General features: G+C 38.0%; 2 protein-coding genes and 1 non-coding gene across 4 annotated transcripts; 1 reads left to right on the top strand and 2 right to left on the bottom strand.

The window, feature by feature from the left end:
* Positions 1–4,377: 4,377 nt before the first annotated feature.
* Positions 4,378–5,643, top strand: LOC137716492 (uncharacterized). The gene is made up of 3 exons (XM_068455949.1): positions 4,378–4,693; positions 5,005–5,241; positions 5,390–5,643. The coding sequence occupies exons 1-3, from the start codon at positions 4,472–4,474 to the stop codon at positions 5,429–5,431; spliced, it is 501 nt and encodes a 166-aa protein (XP_068312050.1). The 5' UTR covers positions 4,378–4,471; the 3' UTR covers positions 5,432–5,643.
* TRNAG-UCC (transfer RNA glycine (anticodon UCC)) lies at positions 4,883–4,954 on the bottom strand. The gene has a single exon. It is a non-coding gene; the product is annotated as a tRNA-Gly (tRNA).
* A 207-nt stretch (positions 5,644–5,850) lies between the features above and the next one.
* LOC137716491 (DExH-box ATP-dependent RNA helicase DExH11-like) lies at positions 5,851–18,444 on the bottom strand. 2 transcript variants are annotated; one of them, XM_068455947.1, is made up of 23 exons: positions 18,130–18,444; positions 17,570–17,827; positions 17,082–17,342; positions 16,928–16,996; positions 16,672–16,756; positions 15,943–16,121; positions 15,710–15,817; positions 14,982–15,083; positions 14,691–14,891; positions 14,435–14,545; positions 13,360–13,427; positions 12,755–13,145; positions 12,150–12,305; positions 11,961–12,071; positions 11,684–11,737; positions 10,798–11,055; positions 10,009–10,118; positions 9,288–9,441; positions 7,923–8,382; positions 7,244–7,458; positions 6,893–7,131; positions 6,409–6,535; positions 5,851–6,332 (listed from the first exon to the last, which is right to left on the bottom strand). In XM_068455947.1, exons 1-23 carry the CDS (start codon positions 18,262–18,264, stop codon positions 6,120–6,122), a joined length of 4,065 nt encoding a protein of 1,354 aa, XP_068312048.1. In that variant the 5' UTR covers positions 18,265–18,444; the 3' UTR covers positions 5,851–6,119. The 2 variants fall into 2 exon arrangements, with proteins under 2 accessions (XP_068312048.1, XP_068312049.1); XM_068455948.1 differs by having other exon boundaries at positions 16,672–16,747.
* Between the last annotated feature and the right edge of the window lie 2,181 nt (positions 18,445–20,625).

Here is a 20,625-nt window from a genome sequence, read left to right as displayed (position 1 = left end):
TCGCTTACCCACACCAATCATCGCCTTCGAAACCAAGTCTTGCAAAACACACCAAGAAGGAAAGAAGGTTATGGAACACGATAATCCATCTGTAAGTTTACCAATCGATAAAAGGTCCACTCGGAAATTAGGGACACATAAAACATCCTTCAAAGTAACTGAGGAATTTAAAGGAAGAGTGCCGGTAAAAGTAATGGGAGCGGAAGCACCACTAGGCAAAGAAACAGGCGGCAAATGTGAAGGAGAACGATTAACCAAACATGAAGCGGAAGAAGTAATATGATCCGTAGCACCACTGTCAAGAATCCATTGACCATGACGAGAGGTGACAGGTAACAAACCTTGGGCAAAATCAGTAGTGAGCACGGCATTGGCCTGAGGAGGGGTGGTGGTGTCACGTAGAGCAGCTAGAACACGGGAGTGCTGCTCGGCAGAGAGGTCAGGCATGGCAAGCTGTAAGTCATGCAAAGTGGGCTGGGTCCTGTGTACTTGGTGGGTCGCTGGAGTAGAAGAGGAGGCGGGGGCCTGGGTGCCTTGCACGTGATGGGCCTGGGTGAAATTATGGGGCCGGGAAGCAGAAAACCGTGGCTGCCGGGGAGGACTGGAAGGTGCATGGCTGCGGGAAGAACTGGAAGCAGTGGCACGGCGCGGTGGTCGCCACGGTTGGCCATGGAGGGGATGGCCAACGGGATAGCCATGAAGTTTATGGCAGGTGTCTCGGGTATGATAATCAAAATTGCAGTAGGTGCAGTGGAGGGGAGGACGAGCAGAGGAGGGACGGGACGAGCCACGAACAGCCATGGGAACGGCAAAGAAAGCTGCCGAAAAAAAAAAAAAATTAGGGCTAGGGTTATAAACCTGCTCTGTATACCATGTAGAAAAAGGTATGTAGGCTAAAAATTATATTTGTTATTGATACATGAATGTGGAAAAATGGAAGAGAATGTAAATGGAAGAGAATGCTTATGGAAGAGAATGCAAATGGAAGAGAATGCTTATTTTTTCATTATCTTTCTCTACAAGATTACAAAGATGTATATACATGATACAAATGTGTAGGTAGGACAAGGTAGCCGTCCTAGTGTGTAGGTAGGACAAGGTAGGACAGCTGTAGAGGACAAGGTAGCCGTCCTAGTGTGTAAGTAGGACAAGGTAGGACGGCTGTAGGACGGCTTGACGGCTGTAGGACGGCTAGTGTGTAGGTAGGACAAGGTAGGACGGCTGTAGGACGGCTTGACGGCTGTAGGACGGCTTGACGACTGTAGGACGGCTTATTCTTCCAATAATAATATTATATACAATTACACAAGGACTCCAACCATATTCCTTATTTGTCTAACAGTCACCCATCATAGGATTGCTCTAGCCCCCTTCTCGCTTAACTTCGGAGTTCCTACGGAACCCGAAGTCAGTGAGCTCCCAAAAGGCCTCGTGCTAGGTAGAGATGAGAATATATATATAAGGATCACTCCCTTGGGCGATGTGGGATGTCACAATCCACCCCCCTTAGGGGCCCGACGTCCTCGTAGCCCCCTTCTCGCTTAACTTCGGAGTTCATACGGAACCCGAAGCCAGTGAGCTCAGAAAAGGCCTCATGCTAGGTAGAGATGAGAATATACATATAAGGATCACTCCCCTGGGCGATGTGGGATGTCACAGGAAGTACTAGAGGGAACTGGATCCTCTCATGAGCTCAGGATGGGGATCCTCATGAGCAGCCTATCCAGGGCGTTCAAACTTGATCCAACGGCTGCAATTATTATAACTTTTAGAAAGGCCCCATGTTTGGAGCCGTTGGATCAAATTTCAATAGCCCAAATGGGCTGCTCAGGAGGATCCCCATCATGAGCTCAGGAGAGGATCCAGTTTTGTACTAGAGTATTTCAACAAATCGAAAAGCAAAGATCGAACAAGAATTAAAGTACAAAGAATATAGACAGAAGAATGCTCCAAATTGATTTTTGACGGTTGCCGACTAATGCAACAAATCCAAAAAATGTCATGAAAATCGAACCAAACTGGACCCAGACTAGATTGGTTTGGTTCCAGTTTGATTCGATTTGCACCAAGTTGTGGGCCTGAGCCCATTTAACATTTTTTGGGCATTATCACCATATTTCTTTCTTGCAAGATGAGTATGCCCAAGCCTGCGGCGAAGCTATAGAGGTGCAAAGAGGTGCGGCCGTACCTTCCCTCGTTAAAAAGCATGTCAAGGAGCATTGGTCAGCCCCTCTGATCTCGTCGGAAAGCTTGTAACTCCGTGAGAAGTCCCTGCTACTGCGCATCGTAGGTTGCCGCGCTTTCCTTTTTTTTTTTTTTTTTTTTTGAAAATACTCCGGCCAAAGAAAGGAGGAATAGAGAGCTACATTTTGCAGCTTCTGGAAATAGAGCTTCTGTTTTGGGTTCCAACGAACAAGAAGAGAGACTTTCTCTCTCCCCCATCTCACCCCACATGCCCTTTCAAAATTCACCCAATTTGTTTTGGTTTTTGAACTATTGTCCAATCAATTTGCGTCACCTAGTTTACTAGTTAGATGTGCTGATTTATATTGGATTTGTTTTGTTTTTTAATTATTCTCCAATGTTTTTTAAGCCACGTGTTTGACACCATTATTTCTCTTAAAATTCACTATAAACGCTTACAAGCTTCAAAAAATATTCCGTAAAGTGTTACAAACTCGTAATCATTTGAATTTGTTTCTTTTACAACCAAATTCAACAAAGTAATACATAAAATATATTAATATTTTTAGATGTTATATGCTATATAATAAATGGGCACTTATTTATACGATATGTAATAAATTTATTTAAATCCATCTAGATTCTCGCCTGAGCGTTAGGCCATGTTGCCGCCCAACTAGCGTTTAGCGTCTTTTAGAACTTTGCTCATTATACAATTATGTAATGGAATGATACAACAAGAAACAATGCTTAAATCCTCATTTAAATAATGATGTTAGTTCAAATCCTTCTTCGAATATTTGGGGTAGTTCAAATCCTCCTTCAAATATTTCGGTTATCCAAATCCTCCTTCGAATATTCTGGGTAGTTCACATAATCTTCTTGCAAACCTGGATGTCCATATTTTTTTGGAACCTTTTACCCTTTTATAGTTCGTCCCTCCCCCGATTATTTCTGACTTTGCCACTGGCCCAAACTAAACAACGTGAAACACATTATAACTTAGGTAGAAACCAAACACGTTTCTTCTTTTTTCTCTTTCCCAACTAACTTTCTGTAGGCTTACAGTTTCAATTATAAAGTAGTTTACTCTTAGATTCACAGTAGGAGTTCAAATCTCTCATTTCTCACTAATTTTAGTACATATGTAACAAATGTCGTTGAGTTGTAAGAATTCTTGCTTTCACCTTGGCAATATAAAGACAATCTAAATGATTCGCATTACCATTGCACCATAAAACTAGTTCAAATTTGCATAAAAATTGTGAGCGTATAAGCTCTCTAGCCCACCCCAAATGTTTATGTAAATAAAATTAAAGACAATAGAACATCAAATAATCAAAATCTAGAAGAGATAATCCAATATCTTAGTTGATAGAACGTTGGTTTATACTCATGTATTCCGAGTTCGAAACTCTTACTCTAAAGTATTATAATAATTTTAAATCCTCTTACATCTCCTTGATAATAATAAAAGATTTATAAAAATCTAGGAAAAAAAGAGAACCCAACTTAAAAGGCTAAATAGTCAAAATAGACTTTAGGATTTGCATAACATATCACTTTGGTCCATAAGATTGAAAATCAATAGAAATGGTGTCACATCCCGGCCCGGGCCCCCACCACATCTCGGGTTTGACTCCACCGTAGCACGATATTGTTCGCTTTGGGCCCTTACTACGCCCTCACAGTTTTGTGTCTGGGAACTCACACGAGAACTTTCCAATGGGTCACCCATCCTGGGATTGCTCTCGCGCGAACCGCTTAACTTCAGAGTTCCAATGGAACTTGAAGCCAGTGAGCTGTGCTAGGTAGAGATTAGAATATACATATAATGCTTACATGATCCACTCCCATGGGCGATGTGGGATGTTACAAATGATCCATGAGATTGTCCACCATCCATCATTTTGGTCATTCCATTAAAAACTATTTGGGCAATTTGATTAAGAAACGATTGAGTTAAGAAGCCTTGAAAATTACCCAAAGAGTTTTTAACGGAATGACTAAAATGATGGATGATGAACAATCTCAGGGACATTTCTGTTGATTTTGCCATCAAACCATGCCAGGTAAGCAAAGGACAAATGGATAAGATCACTGAGATATTTTCTCTCAAAAAAGTTGAATACTTATGGATCCCAAAACTTCCCACCACAATGTCATAAAGTCAACAACTAATTAGGTAAGCAAAAATAAATCTCTCTCTCTCTTGTATAAAACCCAATTAACAGAGAGAGTTTGTAGGAAAATACAGAAGAGATTAGAGAAGAGGAAGAAGAAGAAAATGGAGTGCTGTGGGAGGCCAAACAGGAGTGACGTTCATTTGTCGAGAGAGGAAGAGGCAGAGATCGAGTCGAAGACGAGAGAGTACTTCGACGGAGTGACTCCCAAGCGTCACTCCAAACCTCAACGCAGTGAGTATTCGTCAAAGTATGTGGATGATTTGAAAAATGAGGACCAAATTCCTGAACTCGTTGAGTTCCATCGTCTCGAAAACGATTCGCAGGTTAGTTTTATGATGGTTTTGGTCTTTGATGGTTTTGATCCATGTAGTTTCTGCACTTAACTTTTGTAGTTTAAAAATAAGAAAAATAATGAAAATAGTTTGAAAATTGAGTAGTATAAAAATATGGTTTTTTTTTTTTTTGTTAAAATAAAGTTTTTCATTAAAGTTCTTTTAAAAATAAAAATAAAATGCGTTTGCCGGGAGTCGAACCCGGGTCTATTGCTTGGAAGGCAATTATCCTAACCGTTGGACTACAAACGCTTGCTTGTTTATTTCATTTCCTTTTATTATTTATTTATTTTTTTGAGCAGAAAATAGTGGTGAATGGAAGTGAGGTTGGTGAGGAGTTTGTGGAGACAGACTACTACAAGGACCTGAACGACATTGACAAGCAACACCACACCACAGGAACTGGGTTCATCAAAGTGCAAAACAAAGGTAACAACAGTTACAATTTAGCACCGGATTCCGACACCGACGTCCACGCTTCTTGCCAGTGCAACCCAGCAACTAATGACTGGATCCCAGACGCTTCTGCTGGCAATGCTGTAGGTTAAACTTAACCACCGCTCGTTTTTTACGAGGGAACTGTTACTGGCGCTTCAAAAATGGCATTACGTGCTACTGTCTTTTGATTCAGAGATTTGCTAATGTTTTTAAAATTTGGTTATTTGATTTGATTTGCTTTTGTTCCAGGTGGGTTTTGATTCAGGGAAGCCAAGGAGGAGTGAAAGTTAGGATTAAACGAGAAGTAATTACATTGCAGATTTTTGTCTGCATATTATTGTCTCTGCAATTTGAGAATTTCAATGTATGAGTTTTGGGTTCGAAATTCCTCCTCTCTAAATTAATGTAATAACTTCGAACTCTCTCATGCCCTTATTTATAATAAATTTTTAAAAATAAAAATAAATATGTTGCTTCTATGAAAGGAAGTTCAATCTTTATTATTCCACTTGAGCAAACTCTATCTGCTGCACAAATTGCATGTTAGCTGCCAACTAGCCTTCGGTTGTATTTGTCTTGGAGAGGATGGAAGTCTCAGGTTCGATTTACATGAATGGTGAGGACGATAAATGACCAAAACTAATCCTAAGATTACGGCTTTCGATGCTAATGAAATCTCTTCTTCGGTGAAAAATTTGGCTCGAGCGAAAAAAGAAAATGTCACTTGTTAGCTTTCTGTTTCTGAACTAAAATTGCACATTGAAATCCTGCTGTTGTTCTACATCTAAAATTGTTAGCAGAACGAATCAATTACGGTACAATAAACAAATTCTATGACCGAAGATTGAGGAACTCTGCGGAAATTGAGCGTATGGTAATATACAGCAAACGGGTATGAATTCGGTATGCTTCTCCAGATCCTCCCACTCGGTACTTACAGGGATGAACTGGAGTGGTACACCTTCAGGTTGCGACGCAGTTAGACTCCGGTGACATATAAGCTAGCGGCAAATACAATGTCACGCTTTATCGCATTTGATGCTGTTTCCATTTTCTTGTACAGAGCAGAATTGCCCATAATAGATGCAGCATTTTTGAACTCACGGCACGTCTCATCAAGTCTGACAATGGTTCGAACTATCATGCCTTCAGGAACATCTGTAAGTTCGCAAATGTCTGCAAACGGAGTGCCCTGCGATAACAAGGGCATGTAAGACCAACCACTCTAAAAATCATACGAGGAGTTGATGAAATTCTCAGATAAATACCTTTGCCCACTCATAAACGACTTCAACAAGACCAAACTTGAGATTCTCTCGAGCATACTCCTCTGGATTTATTTGAACATTGAAGTGGGCTTGAAGCTGGCCAAGTCTTATTGCTGTATCGTACAACCTGAAATGAATAATTATATAAAATGAGTTTACTCGGGAACAGGAATAATACAGAACACAATTTCGATGGAAATTAAGGTATATGCAGCATGATGTAATCGAAGTTTTGATTATCAGTACACAAGCCAGAACTTCATAAGCATCTCATATCAGGTAACAAGTCTCTGCTTAAAGACACCGAGAAGTAAGAATTCTATGTAACAAATCCGGCCAGATCTGGTGGTCGATTGCAGCCTCTAAATGTAAGTATAAAGTATACTACCAAAACCTTATGCATATATTTTGTATTAAACACGATATTTAAGCATGGAACTTGGCACAGAAGAAAATTTGTATGCAGATGATGGGAGTGAATGACCTCTGTTTGGCCTGAGACAGTTTTGGAGTAAGAGAAGGTTCTGAAGTATTCCTCTGCTGAAACACAAAGGCAGACATCAACGCCACCGCTTCTTCTGGTTCCAGGTCATCCAGTTGGTTTTCAAACAAACACTCTGTGGATATCAACTCCTCCCCAGAATTCATTTCGCATGCTACACGGCCTTTTATTTGAACCACAAGATCAGCATCTATACATCCAATTTCCTTCAGAACATCTATCTGAAAATAGTGAAAATACAAAATTAAACTACGAAGATGAATCACAAGTGTTGAGACAATTAGCACAAGCCACAGCAACTAAGAAAAAAATATGTGGATCGTAGAAAAGTACCCGGCCTTGAAAGTCTGGCATTTGTTGAAGTGCTTCATCTGACATTTGAAACTTAAGAGCATCGACTTCCTCACTGTGTCTCTTTATCTCTCTTGCCAACTTAATGTGCTCGTCCAACTTTATACACCCATGGCACTTGTTCATTGCCATCTTTTGCAATAAGTTAATCCACTTATGGTATGTTCCGACAAGATTTACATCTCTCAAATTCAGATCTGAACCAGAGTCACCACCATGAAAGTCAGCTTTAAGGGCGAGTTAAGCTCTAAAAATTCTCAATTTATCCCAAGTGTTAGGCACGTTTTAATGAGCACATGCCAGATATTATATAAGCAGGCTAGTAGGCTTTCTCAACAATTGAATTTTGAACGAAACAGAAACAATTGAACAGAAAAGAGAAAGCAAAGGGGACAAACGAATATCAAACCAAGGAGTGCATAGTCGGGAATTCAGATTTCCAACGACATAAAACCAAAAAGGCATGCATCACAATTCTATAGTTACATTAAAGTGTATATTTATCTGGGATGAATGTAACTTTGTAATGATACAACTGCATTTACTTGATCTTATTTCTTATTTAAAATCGACAAATATGTGTGAGGATATGCCCACCCCCTCCCCTTAGTGTAGATAATATTGATTGTTCAAAAAAAAAAAAAAAATGACAAATATGTACCTTTATATGGATCCAAGGCTGGAGGGTACGTCTTTCCGTCGGATTTTGTGTCCAACAGCTGTTGAACTGTCTTGGAGTAAGCAGCATTGCTATTGTCTTCAAGAAGGCCAACTTGGTCAATTTTTATCTTGCAATTGCATATGCATAGAAAATCTTTGCTGTCAACTTCTTTAACCTCAAAGCTCACCCCAGCAGCAGAACCCTGGTGTGGTAATTTTATCTTGATGACACCCGATGCTTTCCGAGGTGTGACACCAGAACGATACTCTTCATCAAGAGCACGTTTAGATTTTGGTACCACGAAATAACCTTGTGGAAAATTTGTGTTTTTACTGTCTTGCAAGTTACCACTACCCAGTGGAGTCTGGGGCAATAATTCAGGTTTCAGCACCAAAACGATGTACTGTTTATTATTAGCACTAGGTGCTTTCACGACGACTCCAAGCAAGTGGTCCTGTGCCTGTTGGTAAAGCATGATACAGTATTAGCATACCAATCACTATCTAACAAAGAACCAGATAGAAATAAAGAAATATCAATGGCAAATCAGAAGAGTATACTAATGCAGTTTAATATGAGAAAGAGAAACAGCAGAATAGATGCAATCAACCATATGATCAGGGAAAATGATATGAACAAACATGATCCCCTTTGACTTCAGTTTCAAAGGCGAAGGAAGGGAGAGTGAGATATCACAGAGCAATATCTCAGATTATCAATTGACCTTCGAGGTTTAATAAATGCCATTTTCTATTATCAACCATTTCCAGAGTAAAAATAATAAGTTCTGAAACTCGATTACCAATTTTTTTTTTTAGGTTTAAGGTATGGTAACTCAAACTCCCTAGAATCTATGTTGATCTTCCCTCCAGGATGTAGGATCATGTCTCCCAACTTTTGCAAAAGAGTGGTCTGTGAAGACTCCAGCTTTGGGGTGTTTAAGGGAGTTAAATTGGGTTGTTTATTTAAGTCACAGCTAAATTATACTCAGAGATAGAAAATAATTAAGTCCAAATCTTATTCTAATTACAAATATTTCATTCTTCTAAAACACATTTCCAACCAACTCACCACCAGAAGACAGCACTCTTTCTTCTTTTAAATTATTTTTTGATAGATATACATCAGATGTCAGCATAATATCAGTAACCACAAATCACTTTAAGAATCACCAAAAGTCATGCATGAAAAGAATCATATCTAGTAACATATTGCATGCACTACTCAGAAGAGTAATACTACAATTTGATCCTGAGGGAGGACAAGGGGAATTTATGAAAGAAAAAAAAAGAAAAAAAAAGAGGTTTAGGTTATGACCGTAATAGATGTGTAACTATGTAAGGAATAGATATGTAAGGAACTCACTGAGTGTGATCCCATGACTACCACTCTCCCAGTTGTAAGAAATTGTTTGGCAATAGAAGACTGCATAACGGCCTCCGATATTTCCTTGCTATACTTCGCAGCTTCTGAGTACATGTCATAATACTCCTCAATAGCTGATTCACATTTTATACATCTACATGCAAAATAACCAAGTGACACTCACATAAAGGTTTGTACGTGATGAAAGGCAAAAAAAAAAAAACAAGAAGAAATGAACTGCAGCATCTAAGTTGCTCATATTGCATAGATGAAGCTTTGACAATTAGTATCATAGAGATGCCCACCTTACACATTTACTAGACTGATTAATAAGGACAACCCATCGACCATTGTTTTAAAAAAGAATCATTTTTTCATATTGTTAAATGATATGCCATTACAAGTCCACAAATTAGATTAATATGCTTACTAATAGCAGAAAATGTGGTCATTATGAGATAATGACATATAAGCCTAAGCTGAAATCACCAAGATTTATACATAACCATTTTTACATATCACTTGTCTAGCAGTCTTTTAATCTTTTAAAGCTTACATGCATGGGAATGAACTGCACCCACATTTAGTAGGTTACCACTGAATTGAGTAAAAGAAGCATAAATATCATGTAAGAAGTAGCACATGACGTCACATACAAAACCTGTACATGCCCATGTAAAGATTATACAAATAAGTAACAATGACTCTGCCATAAACATACTCAATAGTTTTTGTAGGCTGAGCAAGCTTTCGCATCAGAAGTTGCTGCTGTTCTGGTAGTTTCTTCTGAGCATGGAACTCAGCAAAACTTCTTTTCAGCATGTCCTCCACCTGCAGTGATAGTCCCAACCAATAGTAGTAAAATGGAGTCACTAAAAGATATGGAATCCAGACTTGTATTCTTCAAAAACACAGAATTAATTAGAAGGGACAATCCATATTAGGTGATAGAATACTGTGAGACTCAGGTTAACATGCAGAAGCCATTCCTTTACCCAATAGACCAAAGATGGTTCTACTTTAAGTGCAGCCTGAGCTAAAACCTTACGGACTTATGATATGAAAAGAAGACTTGTATTCTCCATAAACAAAGAATTAACTGAAAGGGACAATCATTATAACTTTACGAAAAATAAGCTTTTGCTGATAAAATACTGTGAGAATGAGGTTAAATCCAGAAGCTATTCCTTCACCCAGTGGGGCCACAATGGGCGTTACTGTAAACGCAGCCTGAGACACACCTACCAGGTTTTCTTTCCCCTCCTAGTGAGCCTCAATGAAATATTAGTGATTCTGGGCCACTCTATTTATAAGAGGCACATATTTGTTTACCCCCATAAAGTTGCATAAGTTATGGGAAGCATGTCTCTATATTTATGCAAAGCTAGATGCACCAAGATGCAGGCTTTATCTTTAGCACCTAGAACTTGGAATGTTACTTCAATTTTGGTAAAATACTGATCTGCAATCCTTTTCCTTCCCTTTTTGTATGAATTAAGTAACCAGGTACCTTCAGTTCCTCAACACGAAGGAGATGCAGGATCATGATATAGGTAAGCCGAAACTGAGATTCAAGCCTGGTTGCACTTCCAACTATGACATGCTTCAAATCACTCTCTTCTAGGATTTCATCACGGCACATTACAATAACTGTACCAATTTTATCAAGTCCTCTTCTGCCCGCACGGCCTGCCATTTGAGTGTATTCTCCTGGAAGTAATTGTCTAAATTCCTTGCCATCAAATTTCCTTAACGTATCAAAAACAACCTGCAAAACACCTTGAAGAATGTTAGAATGCAACCAACAAAAAGCAAACAGGTATAGAACTCAAGATATTCTATTGGCAAATCAGAAATGTTTGTCAAAATTGAAGTTTCATCAATACAGATAAACCAGAACTAGTACAGGACATGAAGTGGCTCTGCAGAAAATTAAAATACATTTAGGTGTCATAGACTATGTTCTTTCTTGTTTTAATGAAGTAATGATTAAGACTATAGAACTCAATTATGAAGTCAAAACCATCAAGCGAATCAGTTTAATGGTGGAATTGAATTAAAGACTCTTCTACATGACCACGTTATAAGATGTAAAAAATAGAAAATCTTACGGAAGTAGCCTCAAATTATGAAAATAATTAGTTCAGTCAACAAATTTGTAAACTATTGTGCCAACAGGACTATTTGTAAACTTGTACAACTATTTCATTGAAGGTTTGTAAGATTGATCGATGTTAATCAATTCAAAATTAAAAAGTAGAAAATCAATTCAACAAAGGAAGTCAGATATAAAGAATATGCGTGAAAGGAAAAAATAACATAAATTAAATTATTTTTTTATATGTGTAGCAGAATTATACTTCCCATTTTGAGAAAACCACATAAACACAACTCACCGTTCTAGCTGGTGCATTAACCCCCATTGCAAATGTCTCTGTTGAGAACAAAACCTACAACAACAGAGATAAAGCACTAAAACACTACAGATAAAATATGACCCTGACAACTCAATCAAATGGGAAAACAATGGTGAAACCTGAACTCAAATGGTCCTTATTAACACACATGCAAACTATTTGCAATATTTTTGTTAACCCCTAAAGATCATCAAAGGTAACTGGTGTATCATTTTGAAAATCGAAATACGAATGCCACGACACAGAAGTAAAATACCTTGATCACTCCACGACAAAAAAGCATTTCCACTACTTCCTTAACAATTGGAAGTAGTCCAGCATGATGGACGCCAATTCCTCTATGGAGAAGGCTTTGAACTTTGACAACCTGTATATCAAACATATTATTTCCAAGTCTCAAGGTTTTCTGGTTAAGTATAAAGAAATAATTAGCGTGCAACTGAACCTGTGGTAAAGTCCTGTCAGATCCCTTTAGGCGCGAAAATGCTTTGTCACAGAAAACACGAATCTCACTTTTCTCAGAACTACTTGTAAGGTCAGTCCCATACATACTATCAGCTGACTTATCACAGCGATTCTTTGAGAAACAAAATACAACCACCTAGGCACACATTGACACCAATATTACATAATTATTAATTACTATAAGAGAAGGTAAATTATTATTTACTATAAGAGAAGGTAACTCTAAGTTCCTAACACAGGCATTAACAAGAATAATGCAACAACTCTCTGGTTCCTACATATTGAGTAGAAATTCCAATCTTGCCATGGAGGGAATCAACGTTTTTTGCCCTGTTAAATAAGAAACTGATGCAGAAAACACATTTCGTGGTGCCTTCCTCTTATTTATCTAAAACTACTCTATTTCAGTAGAAAAAACTATTTCATATTTTTATATTTTGACATTTCCACATATTTTGTTCCATATAAAGAAAAAAAACACTACACAATCCTCACAGGTGGTGGTTGTATTCTTTCCATGATTGACTAGAATCAAATGAATTTAAAGCAACGGACGTGTGACACAGGGGTTATATTCAAACATACAGGTAACAGCGACATCTTTGAGAGCTTGTTAATAAGTGACAACCACAAAGAAGCATCTGATCTTCTTAAACCCCAACTGTTCATGCCATTTCCATTGTTTTGATTTGCTCCTCCAGTTCGGGAGAAATTCCCTGAATTTTGGGAACCAGATTGCTTCTTCTGTTTTCCGCCCCAGTTTGAACTTTGTTTTTGAGATCGAGTCCCATCGTGAGAAGCGGAAGCTGGTGCCTGTGATCCACTACCACCAGTAGTGGCACTCATATTCTTTTTCTTAAATGCATCTTTTGCAGCTTTGAACCCCTGGGGAATGAAGATTTCGCTTTCACATATTTTGTAAAGTTCTCCGGAGTAAAATAGACAGTGCTCCAATGGGACTGGTCTTTTTGTAGTCCTGATATCACAATTATATTCTCAAATGTGAAAATAGTGTAAATAAGTTCACAACAATGTAATTCAAACTTCCTTTAAGCCACATCCTTATAAAAATAAGAATGAGCAATGACAAAAAGAGACAAAGAGAGTTTTAAATAATATGAACTGTCACAAGAAAACCAAGATGACATAACTATAAAATAAATCCATATGCCACAAAGATTCATGCTTACCCAGTAACACGGATTTGCTTTTGCTTTGTCCGTCCGATCCAGTCAGCAAACTCAACTTTGTTTGGTACCTACAAATTCATAACTAATTTGTAGTGCAATGCATCTTGTGCCGCAAACAAAAATAATAATACAGAGGCAGGGGAAAGCACGACCAGAGAAGTTCAAGTTTTGTGGATTCTTCTCTTCAGTCAATGAGTTGGAATTTTGATTTCAGAAGAAATTTGAATGAGTTGGCGATAGCAAAGGCAGCTGGGTTGTTAGTAAGGTGGAAAATGTTTGTTTGATGATAATAGGTGGAAACTAGATGGGTCACGATTGTTCACTTGCAAATCCTATAGCTCTTTCAGTCTTTCTTGTGCAACATTGGAACTGTGCAACATATCCACCCTATTCTCGGATTTGAAAAACAAAATCTCCTCCAAAAGTCAAAAGTTCTTGCATGGTTAATCATGTTTTTCACCATTGCTCTTACTTGATACAGCCGGGGTTGACATTGTTCACGGAAGTTAGAGCTAGTTGGGTTATTCCAAAGGATTGTTTCGAGCTTCTAAGCACCAAGTTCAAGGCTTTAGGAAAGGGGAAGAAAGCTAAAGCTTTGTGGGGCAGTTTGGTGTTGGCATATTTTTGGAACATTTGGTTGGAGCGTGATGGAAGAATTTTTGAGGATTATAAGGGAGTGGGAGTTGAGGAATTATGGGTAGAGTAAGATACTGGGCATCAGTTTCGAATGAGTTCAGGGGTTATCTTTCTTATATGGTGATGGTCCTGATGGATATGTTAGCAGCAGTAAAATGAATTTGGTTCAGCCTTAGTTACTTGTAAGGTAGTCATACTTGAGAGGCCCTAGCTAGTTTGGCAAGTTGGTGGATTTCTTATCCACTTGTTGTAATTCCTTATTGTTTTAATAAAATTCTCTTGTTTCTACTAAAAAAAAATTTATTTTGTCAAAAAAAAAAAAAAATAGTGGTCAACAAACCTAAATCCTCATACCTTTCTTTTTATAGATAATCATACTTCATATTTTCATATTTGTTTCATGTGGACATTGGCAATGGTACCAGCAAAAAGTAAATACCGTAGCTGAAAGGAGAACAATATTGATGTGTCTTGGAAGCATTATAATAACTTCTTCCCAAACAACACCTCTTTCAACATCATTGACATAGTGCACTTCATCAAAGATAACCTATATCCACAAACATGCAGAAAGAGTAACAAAATATATTAATAACTTACTTGTAAAAAAACTGGGGAAAACAAAATACAATATTAACCAAGAAAATAGTGGGAAATTAATGTTCAAAAGAATATCACAAAAAAATGAGCCTTACCCATTCAATATCACGTATTATGTCAGCACCACGATAAAGCATTGACCTTAATATTTCGGTGGTCATAATAAGACAAGAAGCCTCTGGCCTCAAGCTAACATCACCAGTGAGAAGTCCAACATCAAATTTTCCACACAAATCTCTATATTTTTGATTGCTAATGGTTTTGATAGGAGCAGTATACACAGCTCTGGTGCAATGCTGCACAAAATTAACATAAGGGTCAGAATTGACGAAAAATTAAATATATATGATTAGAAGTAACAGCGAGCTCAAGGATTCAAGCTGTACTTTTGATGCTAAAGCAAATGCATATTCTGCAACAACTGTCTTTCCAGCTGATGTGTGAGCAGCCACAAATACTGAGTCCCCCTTTTCAAGATAATAAATAGCCTGTAAACATCACAATGCAGAGGAAAGTTTATTTAGGATATAAAAAACAGAATTCTCAAAGCAATCCTAAAGATAACAAATGTTAAATAATTTGTAATCTATAATAGTGAGAGAAAAGGAGGAAAGTCAAATAAATTACATTAAGAATTTCTAAGTGTCATTTTTTTTGTCCATGAATCCTGCAATTTACTGTCACATGAAAAGTCTAATGACTGTTTCAACAAGACAAGTTGGATAATAAATTAAGTAGCTACACAACTAATAAACTTTTAACCTTCTCAAGAGCGCTAAAAGTATAACTCACTCAACAACAACATATATCTAGCTCTGTTCTCTGCATGACAACAATGTACAACACACTTAACCATGTTGACTTCGTTATGTAGTCAATACAAACAATGTCTGTGGGACATCAGCAACATCCCACTCTTGAAAATGACTGAGAGTGTACTATGTATGTGCATAAATCAACTACTGATCTTAATTTTTTTCATCATATAATTAAATTAAATTAGTTAAAGGGATACAAACCCAACTCCAAGCCAAGGAAAACCAACCTTAGTAACTAAAAAGAAATCAATCTTCTAATGGAAACATAGTAGAAGAGAGTTTGGATTGACCGATACCTCCTTCTGGAATTTGTCCAATTCAAAAGGAAAATCAAGTGCTTTGTCGGGAACAAGATCACCAAAGTTCTCTGCAATATATTCAGTACCTCCACTAATAGCCCAAGCCTGCCAATGGCGAACTAGTTAAAAAATAAAAATACAGCAGTGAGCAAAATTCAGTTAAAAGCACGAAACATGACATGTGCAAATGTTAGAAAATTTCTGTAAACAGCTACTTCACAAATAAATACCTTCTTCGGATTTTGTTCATCATCTTCACCAAGTCCATTAGATCTTGACTTTGATTCTCCTGCCGCAACCGACAAAATCTCATCCAACAAAGACAATTCAGGCTCAGAAGTATCGATGGCAACATCAACCTCCTTTGCTTCATCCTCTGACTTAACAGATTCTGATCCTGATAATTGACCTTTGTGGATGGCATCCAGATTAGCCCAAAAATAGTGAAAGCAAAACACTTAAGACTCTGAGAGACTGCTCACAGAAATTTTGTCCTTTGTTCAAAGTTACTCAGTGAATAGTTGACAACAATATGGGCTCTCATCCCTATTACACATTCATTCATCCAACATGATTCATAAACCTAGTTAATGTTTGATAGGCAGGGGGCAAAAGAGTTAACTTTTCACTTTATGAATTATTATAGATGCATGGTTTATTAACCCTGCAACTATTAGAAGCTGAAATCCAATGTGGATACATGACCTTGGAATGTATCATAGTTCTGCATAAATCTACTTTCTATGCTTAGTCAAGAACAAACATCAAAGCAATCTCAACCTAATAGAGCCAACTTATCTGCCGCTGATTTGAAAGCAGACATATTCTAAATCTGACCTATGACTGCCCCAATTTTATAAGCCTAAGCATCAAGGCCCAGTGAATTAAGTTACAGCTCTTAATCCATAAAACTATAAAAACTATAAACAAATTGTATCCAGTTAGCAGTTTATACATACCATCTCCTTCAAATTCAACAACATCCTCTTCCCAAGCCTTCTTGAACAGGTCATCAAACTGTACAGACATCCCACTCTGCAAAGACTAGCAACACATACAAATAAAAACAAATCATTTGTCAACTTAAGATAAGAGACAATTATTATACATACAGGATAGAAGTATAAAAACTATAGGAAGAACCACTGAGTTTTTAAACTATGACTCAGTAGAGAGAGAGAGAGAGAGACAGAGAGAGAGAGAAGCAAAACTGACCGGTTTTTCATCTGATGCGCTCTCCAGGGAACTTTGATCCTTATATACATTCCACGAGCATGGATAGGCCTTCCAAAAAAGCTATTCCATCAATATTATGTTTTGCACAATATATATTTTTACAACTTTCAATCTAGATGACAATTAAATTAACCTTCAGATCACCAAGGTCCATTCCTTGCTTAAAGCTTGGAGGTACAGCCTGAGGAGAGCCACCAACAAGAAGTTCGCGTACCCATTCGCCATTAGAAGCACCATCAGGAAGAACTCTTTCTAGAGATTGGGAATCATCCAAGCCTCCCGGACGAAAAGGGCGGTTGTTGATGCTCCCCCGTACAAAATCCTTAGCTGGTCCAGCCAAACGTGGCAATGAACCAGACTCTTGAGCTCCTACTATAAGTTCTGAGACATCCACCTAAACCAATATAAAAGCAAACTCTGGGACACACTTAGAAACACAATGGTAACAAATGCAGCACTAAAATACGCAAAAATCCCTAAAGAACAAAAACTACTGGTGATCTTTATGCTAATAGCATCTAGAACAATAAAAGAATCATATCACCTCATTGTGTTTTTGACTTCACATGCTAAGCTAATCAACATGTGTGGGCAAACACAAACACTGAGTGAACCACATACCTCCACAGATTTAGGTTCCCATTGACATTCGGCCGACCCACTCTTCTGGCGCCGAAACGGCAATTCCCACGTGGGAACCACAACGCAGCGCGGCAGTGATGGCTCCAAGGGTACATTTGCCTTATCAAACCAGTCGAAATCCCACTGCCTCCCAACTTTTTCAGGTGCAAATACTTCGTCGTCCAATCTTGGCGATAGATACTTCTCCTCTATATACTCTTTTATTGATTCAGGCGTCTCCCTAGGAAATGCAGGCGGCTGATACACACATAACAATGCAAACATTAATACTTGAATTACGAGTCACATTCATGTTGAGCAATTTCGAAACCAATCTCGTTTGCTTGCCAATGAAGCATTCAAGCTTTCAAATTTACACTCCCTACACAACAATTCAGCTCCCAAATGCACTTAAACTAAAAAACCAACACAGCAATTCGACACTTGACATAATGGAAGACAATTAAGAAGAAAACGGGAGGGACTTTGCGAAGCCAAACCCTAGAATCCAAATTAATAAAATTTGCAGCGGAATTGCAAAGTGGAAAGAGAGAACTGACCAGAATGAAATCAGGGAGAGACTTGACGGGGTCGGAGCTCTCGACGGTGGAGAGGGGCTCGAGCCGGAGGTGGCCACTGTGGCCGGAGAACCCGACCCGGAACGAGAGCCCGTTCGAGGCTTCTACGGGATCCATTTTTCGGGCTCCAGGATTGGAGCGTTTCAGGGGTTCAGAAACCTTTCGAACACCCTTGGTTTTTTATTCCGATTCCGAGTGTTTGATTTTCGCGGGTTTTGTTTGATGGGTTGTGGAAAGAAGTGCCGTCGTTGTCACTGCTTCACTGCCCTTGCTATCAACTCGGATTACCAGTCGGGGAATCCGAGTTATTAATCCCGAGTTATTAATCCAGAGGTTGTAATTTTTTTTTTAGTTTTTATTATAATTTAATTTGATTTCGTTGTGCGTTGTTTTTAATTACGCAATTTATAAGTGGGAAATTTTATGTTTGATTCTCGTTAAAATAATTTGAATCACATTATTACTAAATCATTGTATGAACATATTTTTTTTTAGAAAATGAGAAGAAGAGAGAGAGAGAACACGGGGAGGGGGAGGGAGGTTTTTGTTTTTGGTTTTTTTTTTTTTTAATTTTTTTTTATTTATTTTTTAATATTGGAGGTATTTTATTATTTTAACATTACCGTGAGGCTTCAATAAAAAATAATAAAATTTGGATATGTGAAATTACATTATTGCTCATCATTTTTTTATGTGATAGAAGATAAAGTTGTCATTTCACCATCTTTTAGTTGGCAAAGAGAGTTTTATTAATTAATAGAGATTACGCAATTTATCATATTTACCGTATCTAGTCTATTTAGACCCAACTGTTTGTTCTTTAAGCCCAAACAAAAAGACCTCCGTTATAGATGCCACCATGACATCTCGATATGCACCGAACTATCTCACGATATTGAACTCAGCTCACGTACCGTTTTAACGAGCGAACAACTCTTGGGACATACCTACACGGCCTTCATGTTTTGGTTTTTCTAATAGTGTCACATGATTAGTTCAAAATATTATAACTTTATGGTCATCGATTTATATAAGATAAATATATTCTTTCTAATTTTTGATAAGTTTGTACATATCTACATGCAGTGGCGAAGCCACATGAGAGCGAGGAGTGGCGGCCGCCACTCCTCTTATCGGAAAACAAGTCTAGAAGCGGTGGTTTCGCCCCTCTGGTCCTGTCAAAAGTGCATGTTAGTGCGGTGGTTCCGTCTGTGTTCATCTAGATCTGGGTTTGTTGCTTGTGTGCAGCTTCGTTGCGTTTGGTTTTATATTTTTTTTTTCAAAAGCCAGGCCAAACGACACCGTTTAGTCCTAGTTAAAAAAATTTCTTTAATGCAACGACGTTGTTTAGGTATAGAATTGAAAAATAAAATTAATCAGATGGCAGCAAAACAGATCTCATTGGCCCCCTCATTCCCCTGCTACCAGACATTAAGGCTTCAACTTCAAGCTTTTAAGTCATCCAAGCCGCAAGCAGCCAGCCTCCAGCCGCCATTCTTGGCCCCCTTTCTCCTAGATGAAGTTTTTAATTTCCAAATTTATGTTAGCCTTAACCCTAATTGCTTATTTAATTTAAAATTTTGTTTATTTGACATAGAATCATAGAGTAATTAATCAATATGGTTATTAATTATTGAATATGAATATGAAATCTCATAATTATTGATGAATAAACTTATTATTTAAAGTAAAAATTGAATTCTTGATTATTTTCATTGATATTGATTAATTGAATTGAATTTTGTTTAATTATATGATATTGGTATTGATTAAGAATCGAAGACTTTTTTTTGCCATAGTATACAATTACGTAATGAAATGATACTATATGAAACAATACTTAAACCCTCCTCCAAATATTCCAAGTGATCATCCTTCAAATATTTCAGGTAGTCATCTTCGACTATTCCAGGTAGTTCCCAACAAAGTGACGACACTGAGTTGAGTTGGATGAAATATTGGCTAATCTTTTTTAACCTTGCACTCTTTAAGTTTGCCCCAACCTGCCACTTAGTCCTATGGTCTAGTGGTATTTCTCCTTACTTGTAAGTGAGAGGACTTAAGTTTGATTATCGCTAAAGTCAAATTTGAACCACATTATTGTTAGCCTATTGTCAGGCTTAGCCTATTTTTCTACCCCCTTAGTGTAGATAATATCGTTTGTTCGAAAAAAAAAACAAAATTTCGCCCCGCTCTCCGACAATTCCTGGCTTCGCCACTGTCTACATGGAAGGAACACTGCCACTTTAACGAGAAATTTTGAGGTTCGGCATTTGAATCACATGTCCTTGGAGACTCTAGAGACACAAAACACCGCCCCTTGATTTTTAGGCTCACCACATCCCCAATCTACTCCCCTCCTCGTCGATCTCCTACCTACTCATCGGAGGAGCTATGGCCGGTCGCCCCCATTCATCTGACCGAAGCAGGAGCAGGGCGTACTCTCCGCCCTACCGTACAAGGAGGTCATCCTCTCCT

This window comes from Pyrus communis, chromosome 14 (genome assembly GCF_963583255.1).
Source record: "Pyrus communis chromosome 14, drPyrComm1.1, whole genome shotgun sequence".
Lineage (NCBI taxonomy): Eukaryota > Viridiplantae > Streptophyta > Magnoliopsida > Rosales > Rosaceae > Pyrus > Pyrus communis.
Note: the sequence above shows the minus strand (reverse complement) of the source record. Positions and strands in the feature narration are given on the sequence as shown.

What these genes read in the sequence shown, in the direction of transcription:
- LOC137716492 (XM_068455949.1), top strand. Translation starts at nt 4,472, where the DNA reads ATGGAGTGCTGTGGGAGGCCAAACAGGAGTGACGTTCATTTGTCGAGA. An exon ending in GTCTCGAAAACGATTCGCAG is followed by an intron (nt 4,694 to 5,004) that starts GTTAGTTTTATG and finishes TTTTTTGAGCAG; the next exon opens with AAAATAGTGGTGAATGGAAG. An exon ending in ACGCTTCTGCTGGCAATGCT is followed by an intron (nt 5,242 to 5,389) that starts GTAGGTTAAACT and finishes CTTTTGTTCCAG; the next exon opens with GTGGGTTTTGATTCAGGGAA.
- LOC137716491 (XM_068455947.1), bottom strand. Translation starts at nt 18,264, where the DNA reads ATGGATCCCGTAGAAGCCTCGAACGGGCTCTCGTTCCGGGTCGGGTTC. An exon ending in GCGCATCAGATGAAAAACCG is followed by an intron (nt 16,757 to 16,927) that starts GTCAGTTTTGCT and finishes ATGTGTTGCTAG; the next exon opens with TCTTTGCAGAGTGGGATGTC. An exon ending in CTGTCTCAGGCCAAACAGAG is followed by an intron (nt 6,536 to 6,892) that starts GTCATTCACTCC and finishes TATTCATTTCAG; the next exon opens with GTTGTACGATACAGCAATAA.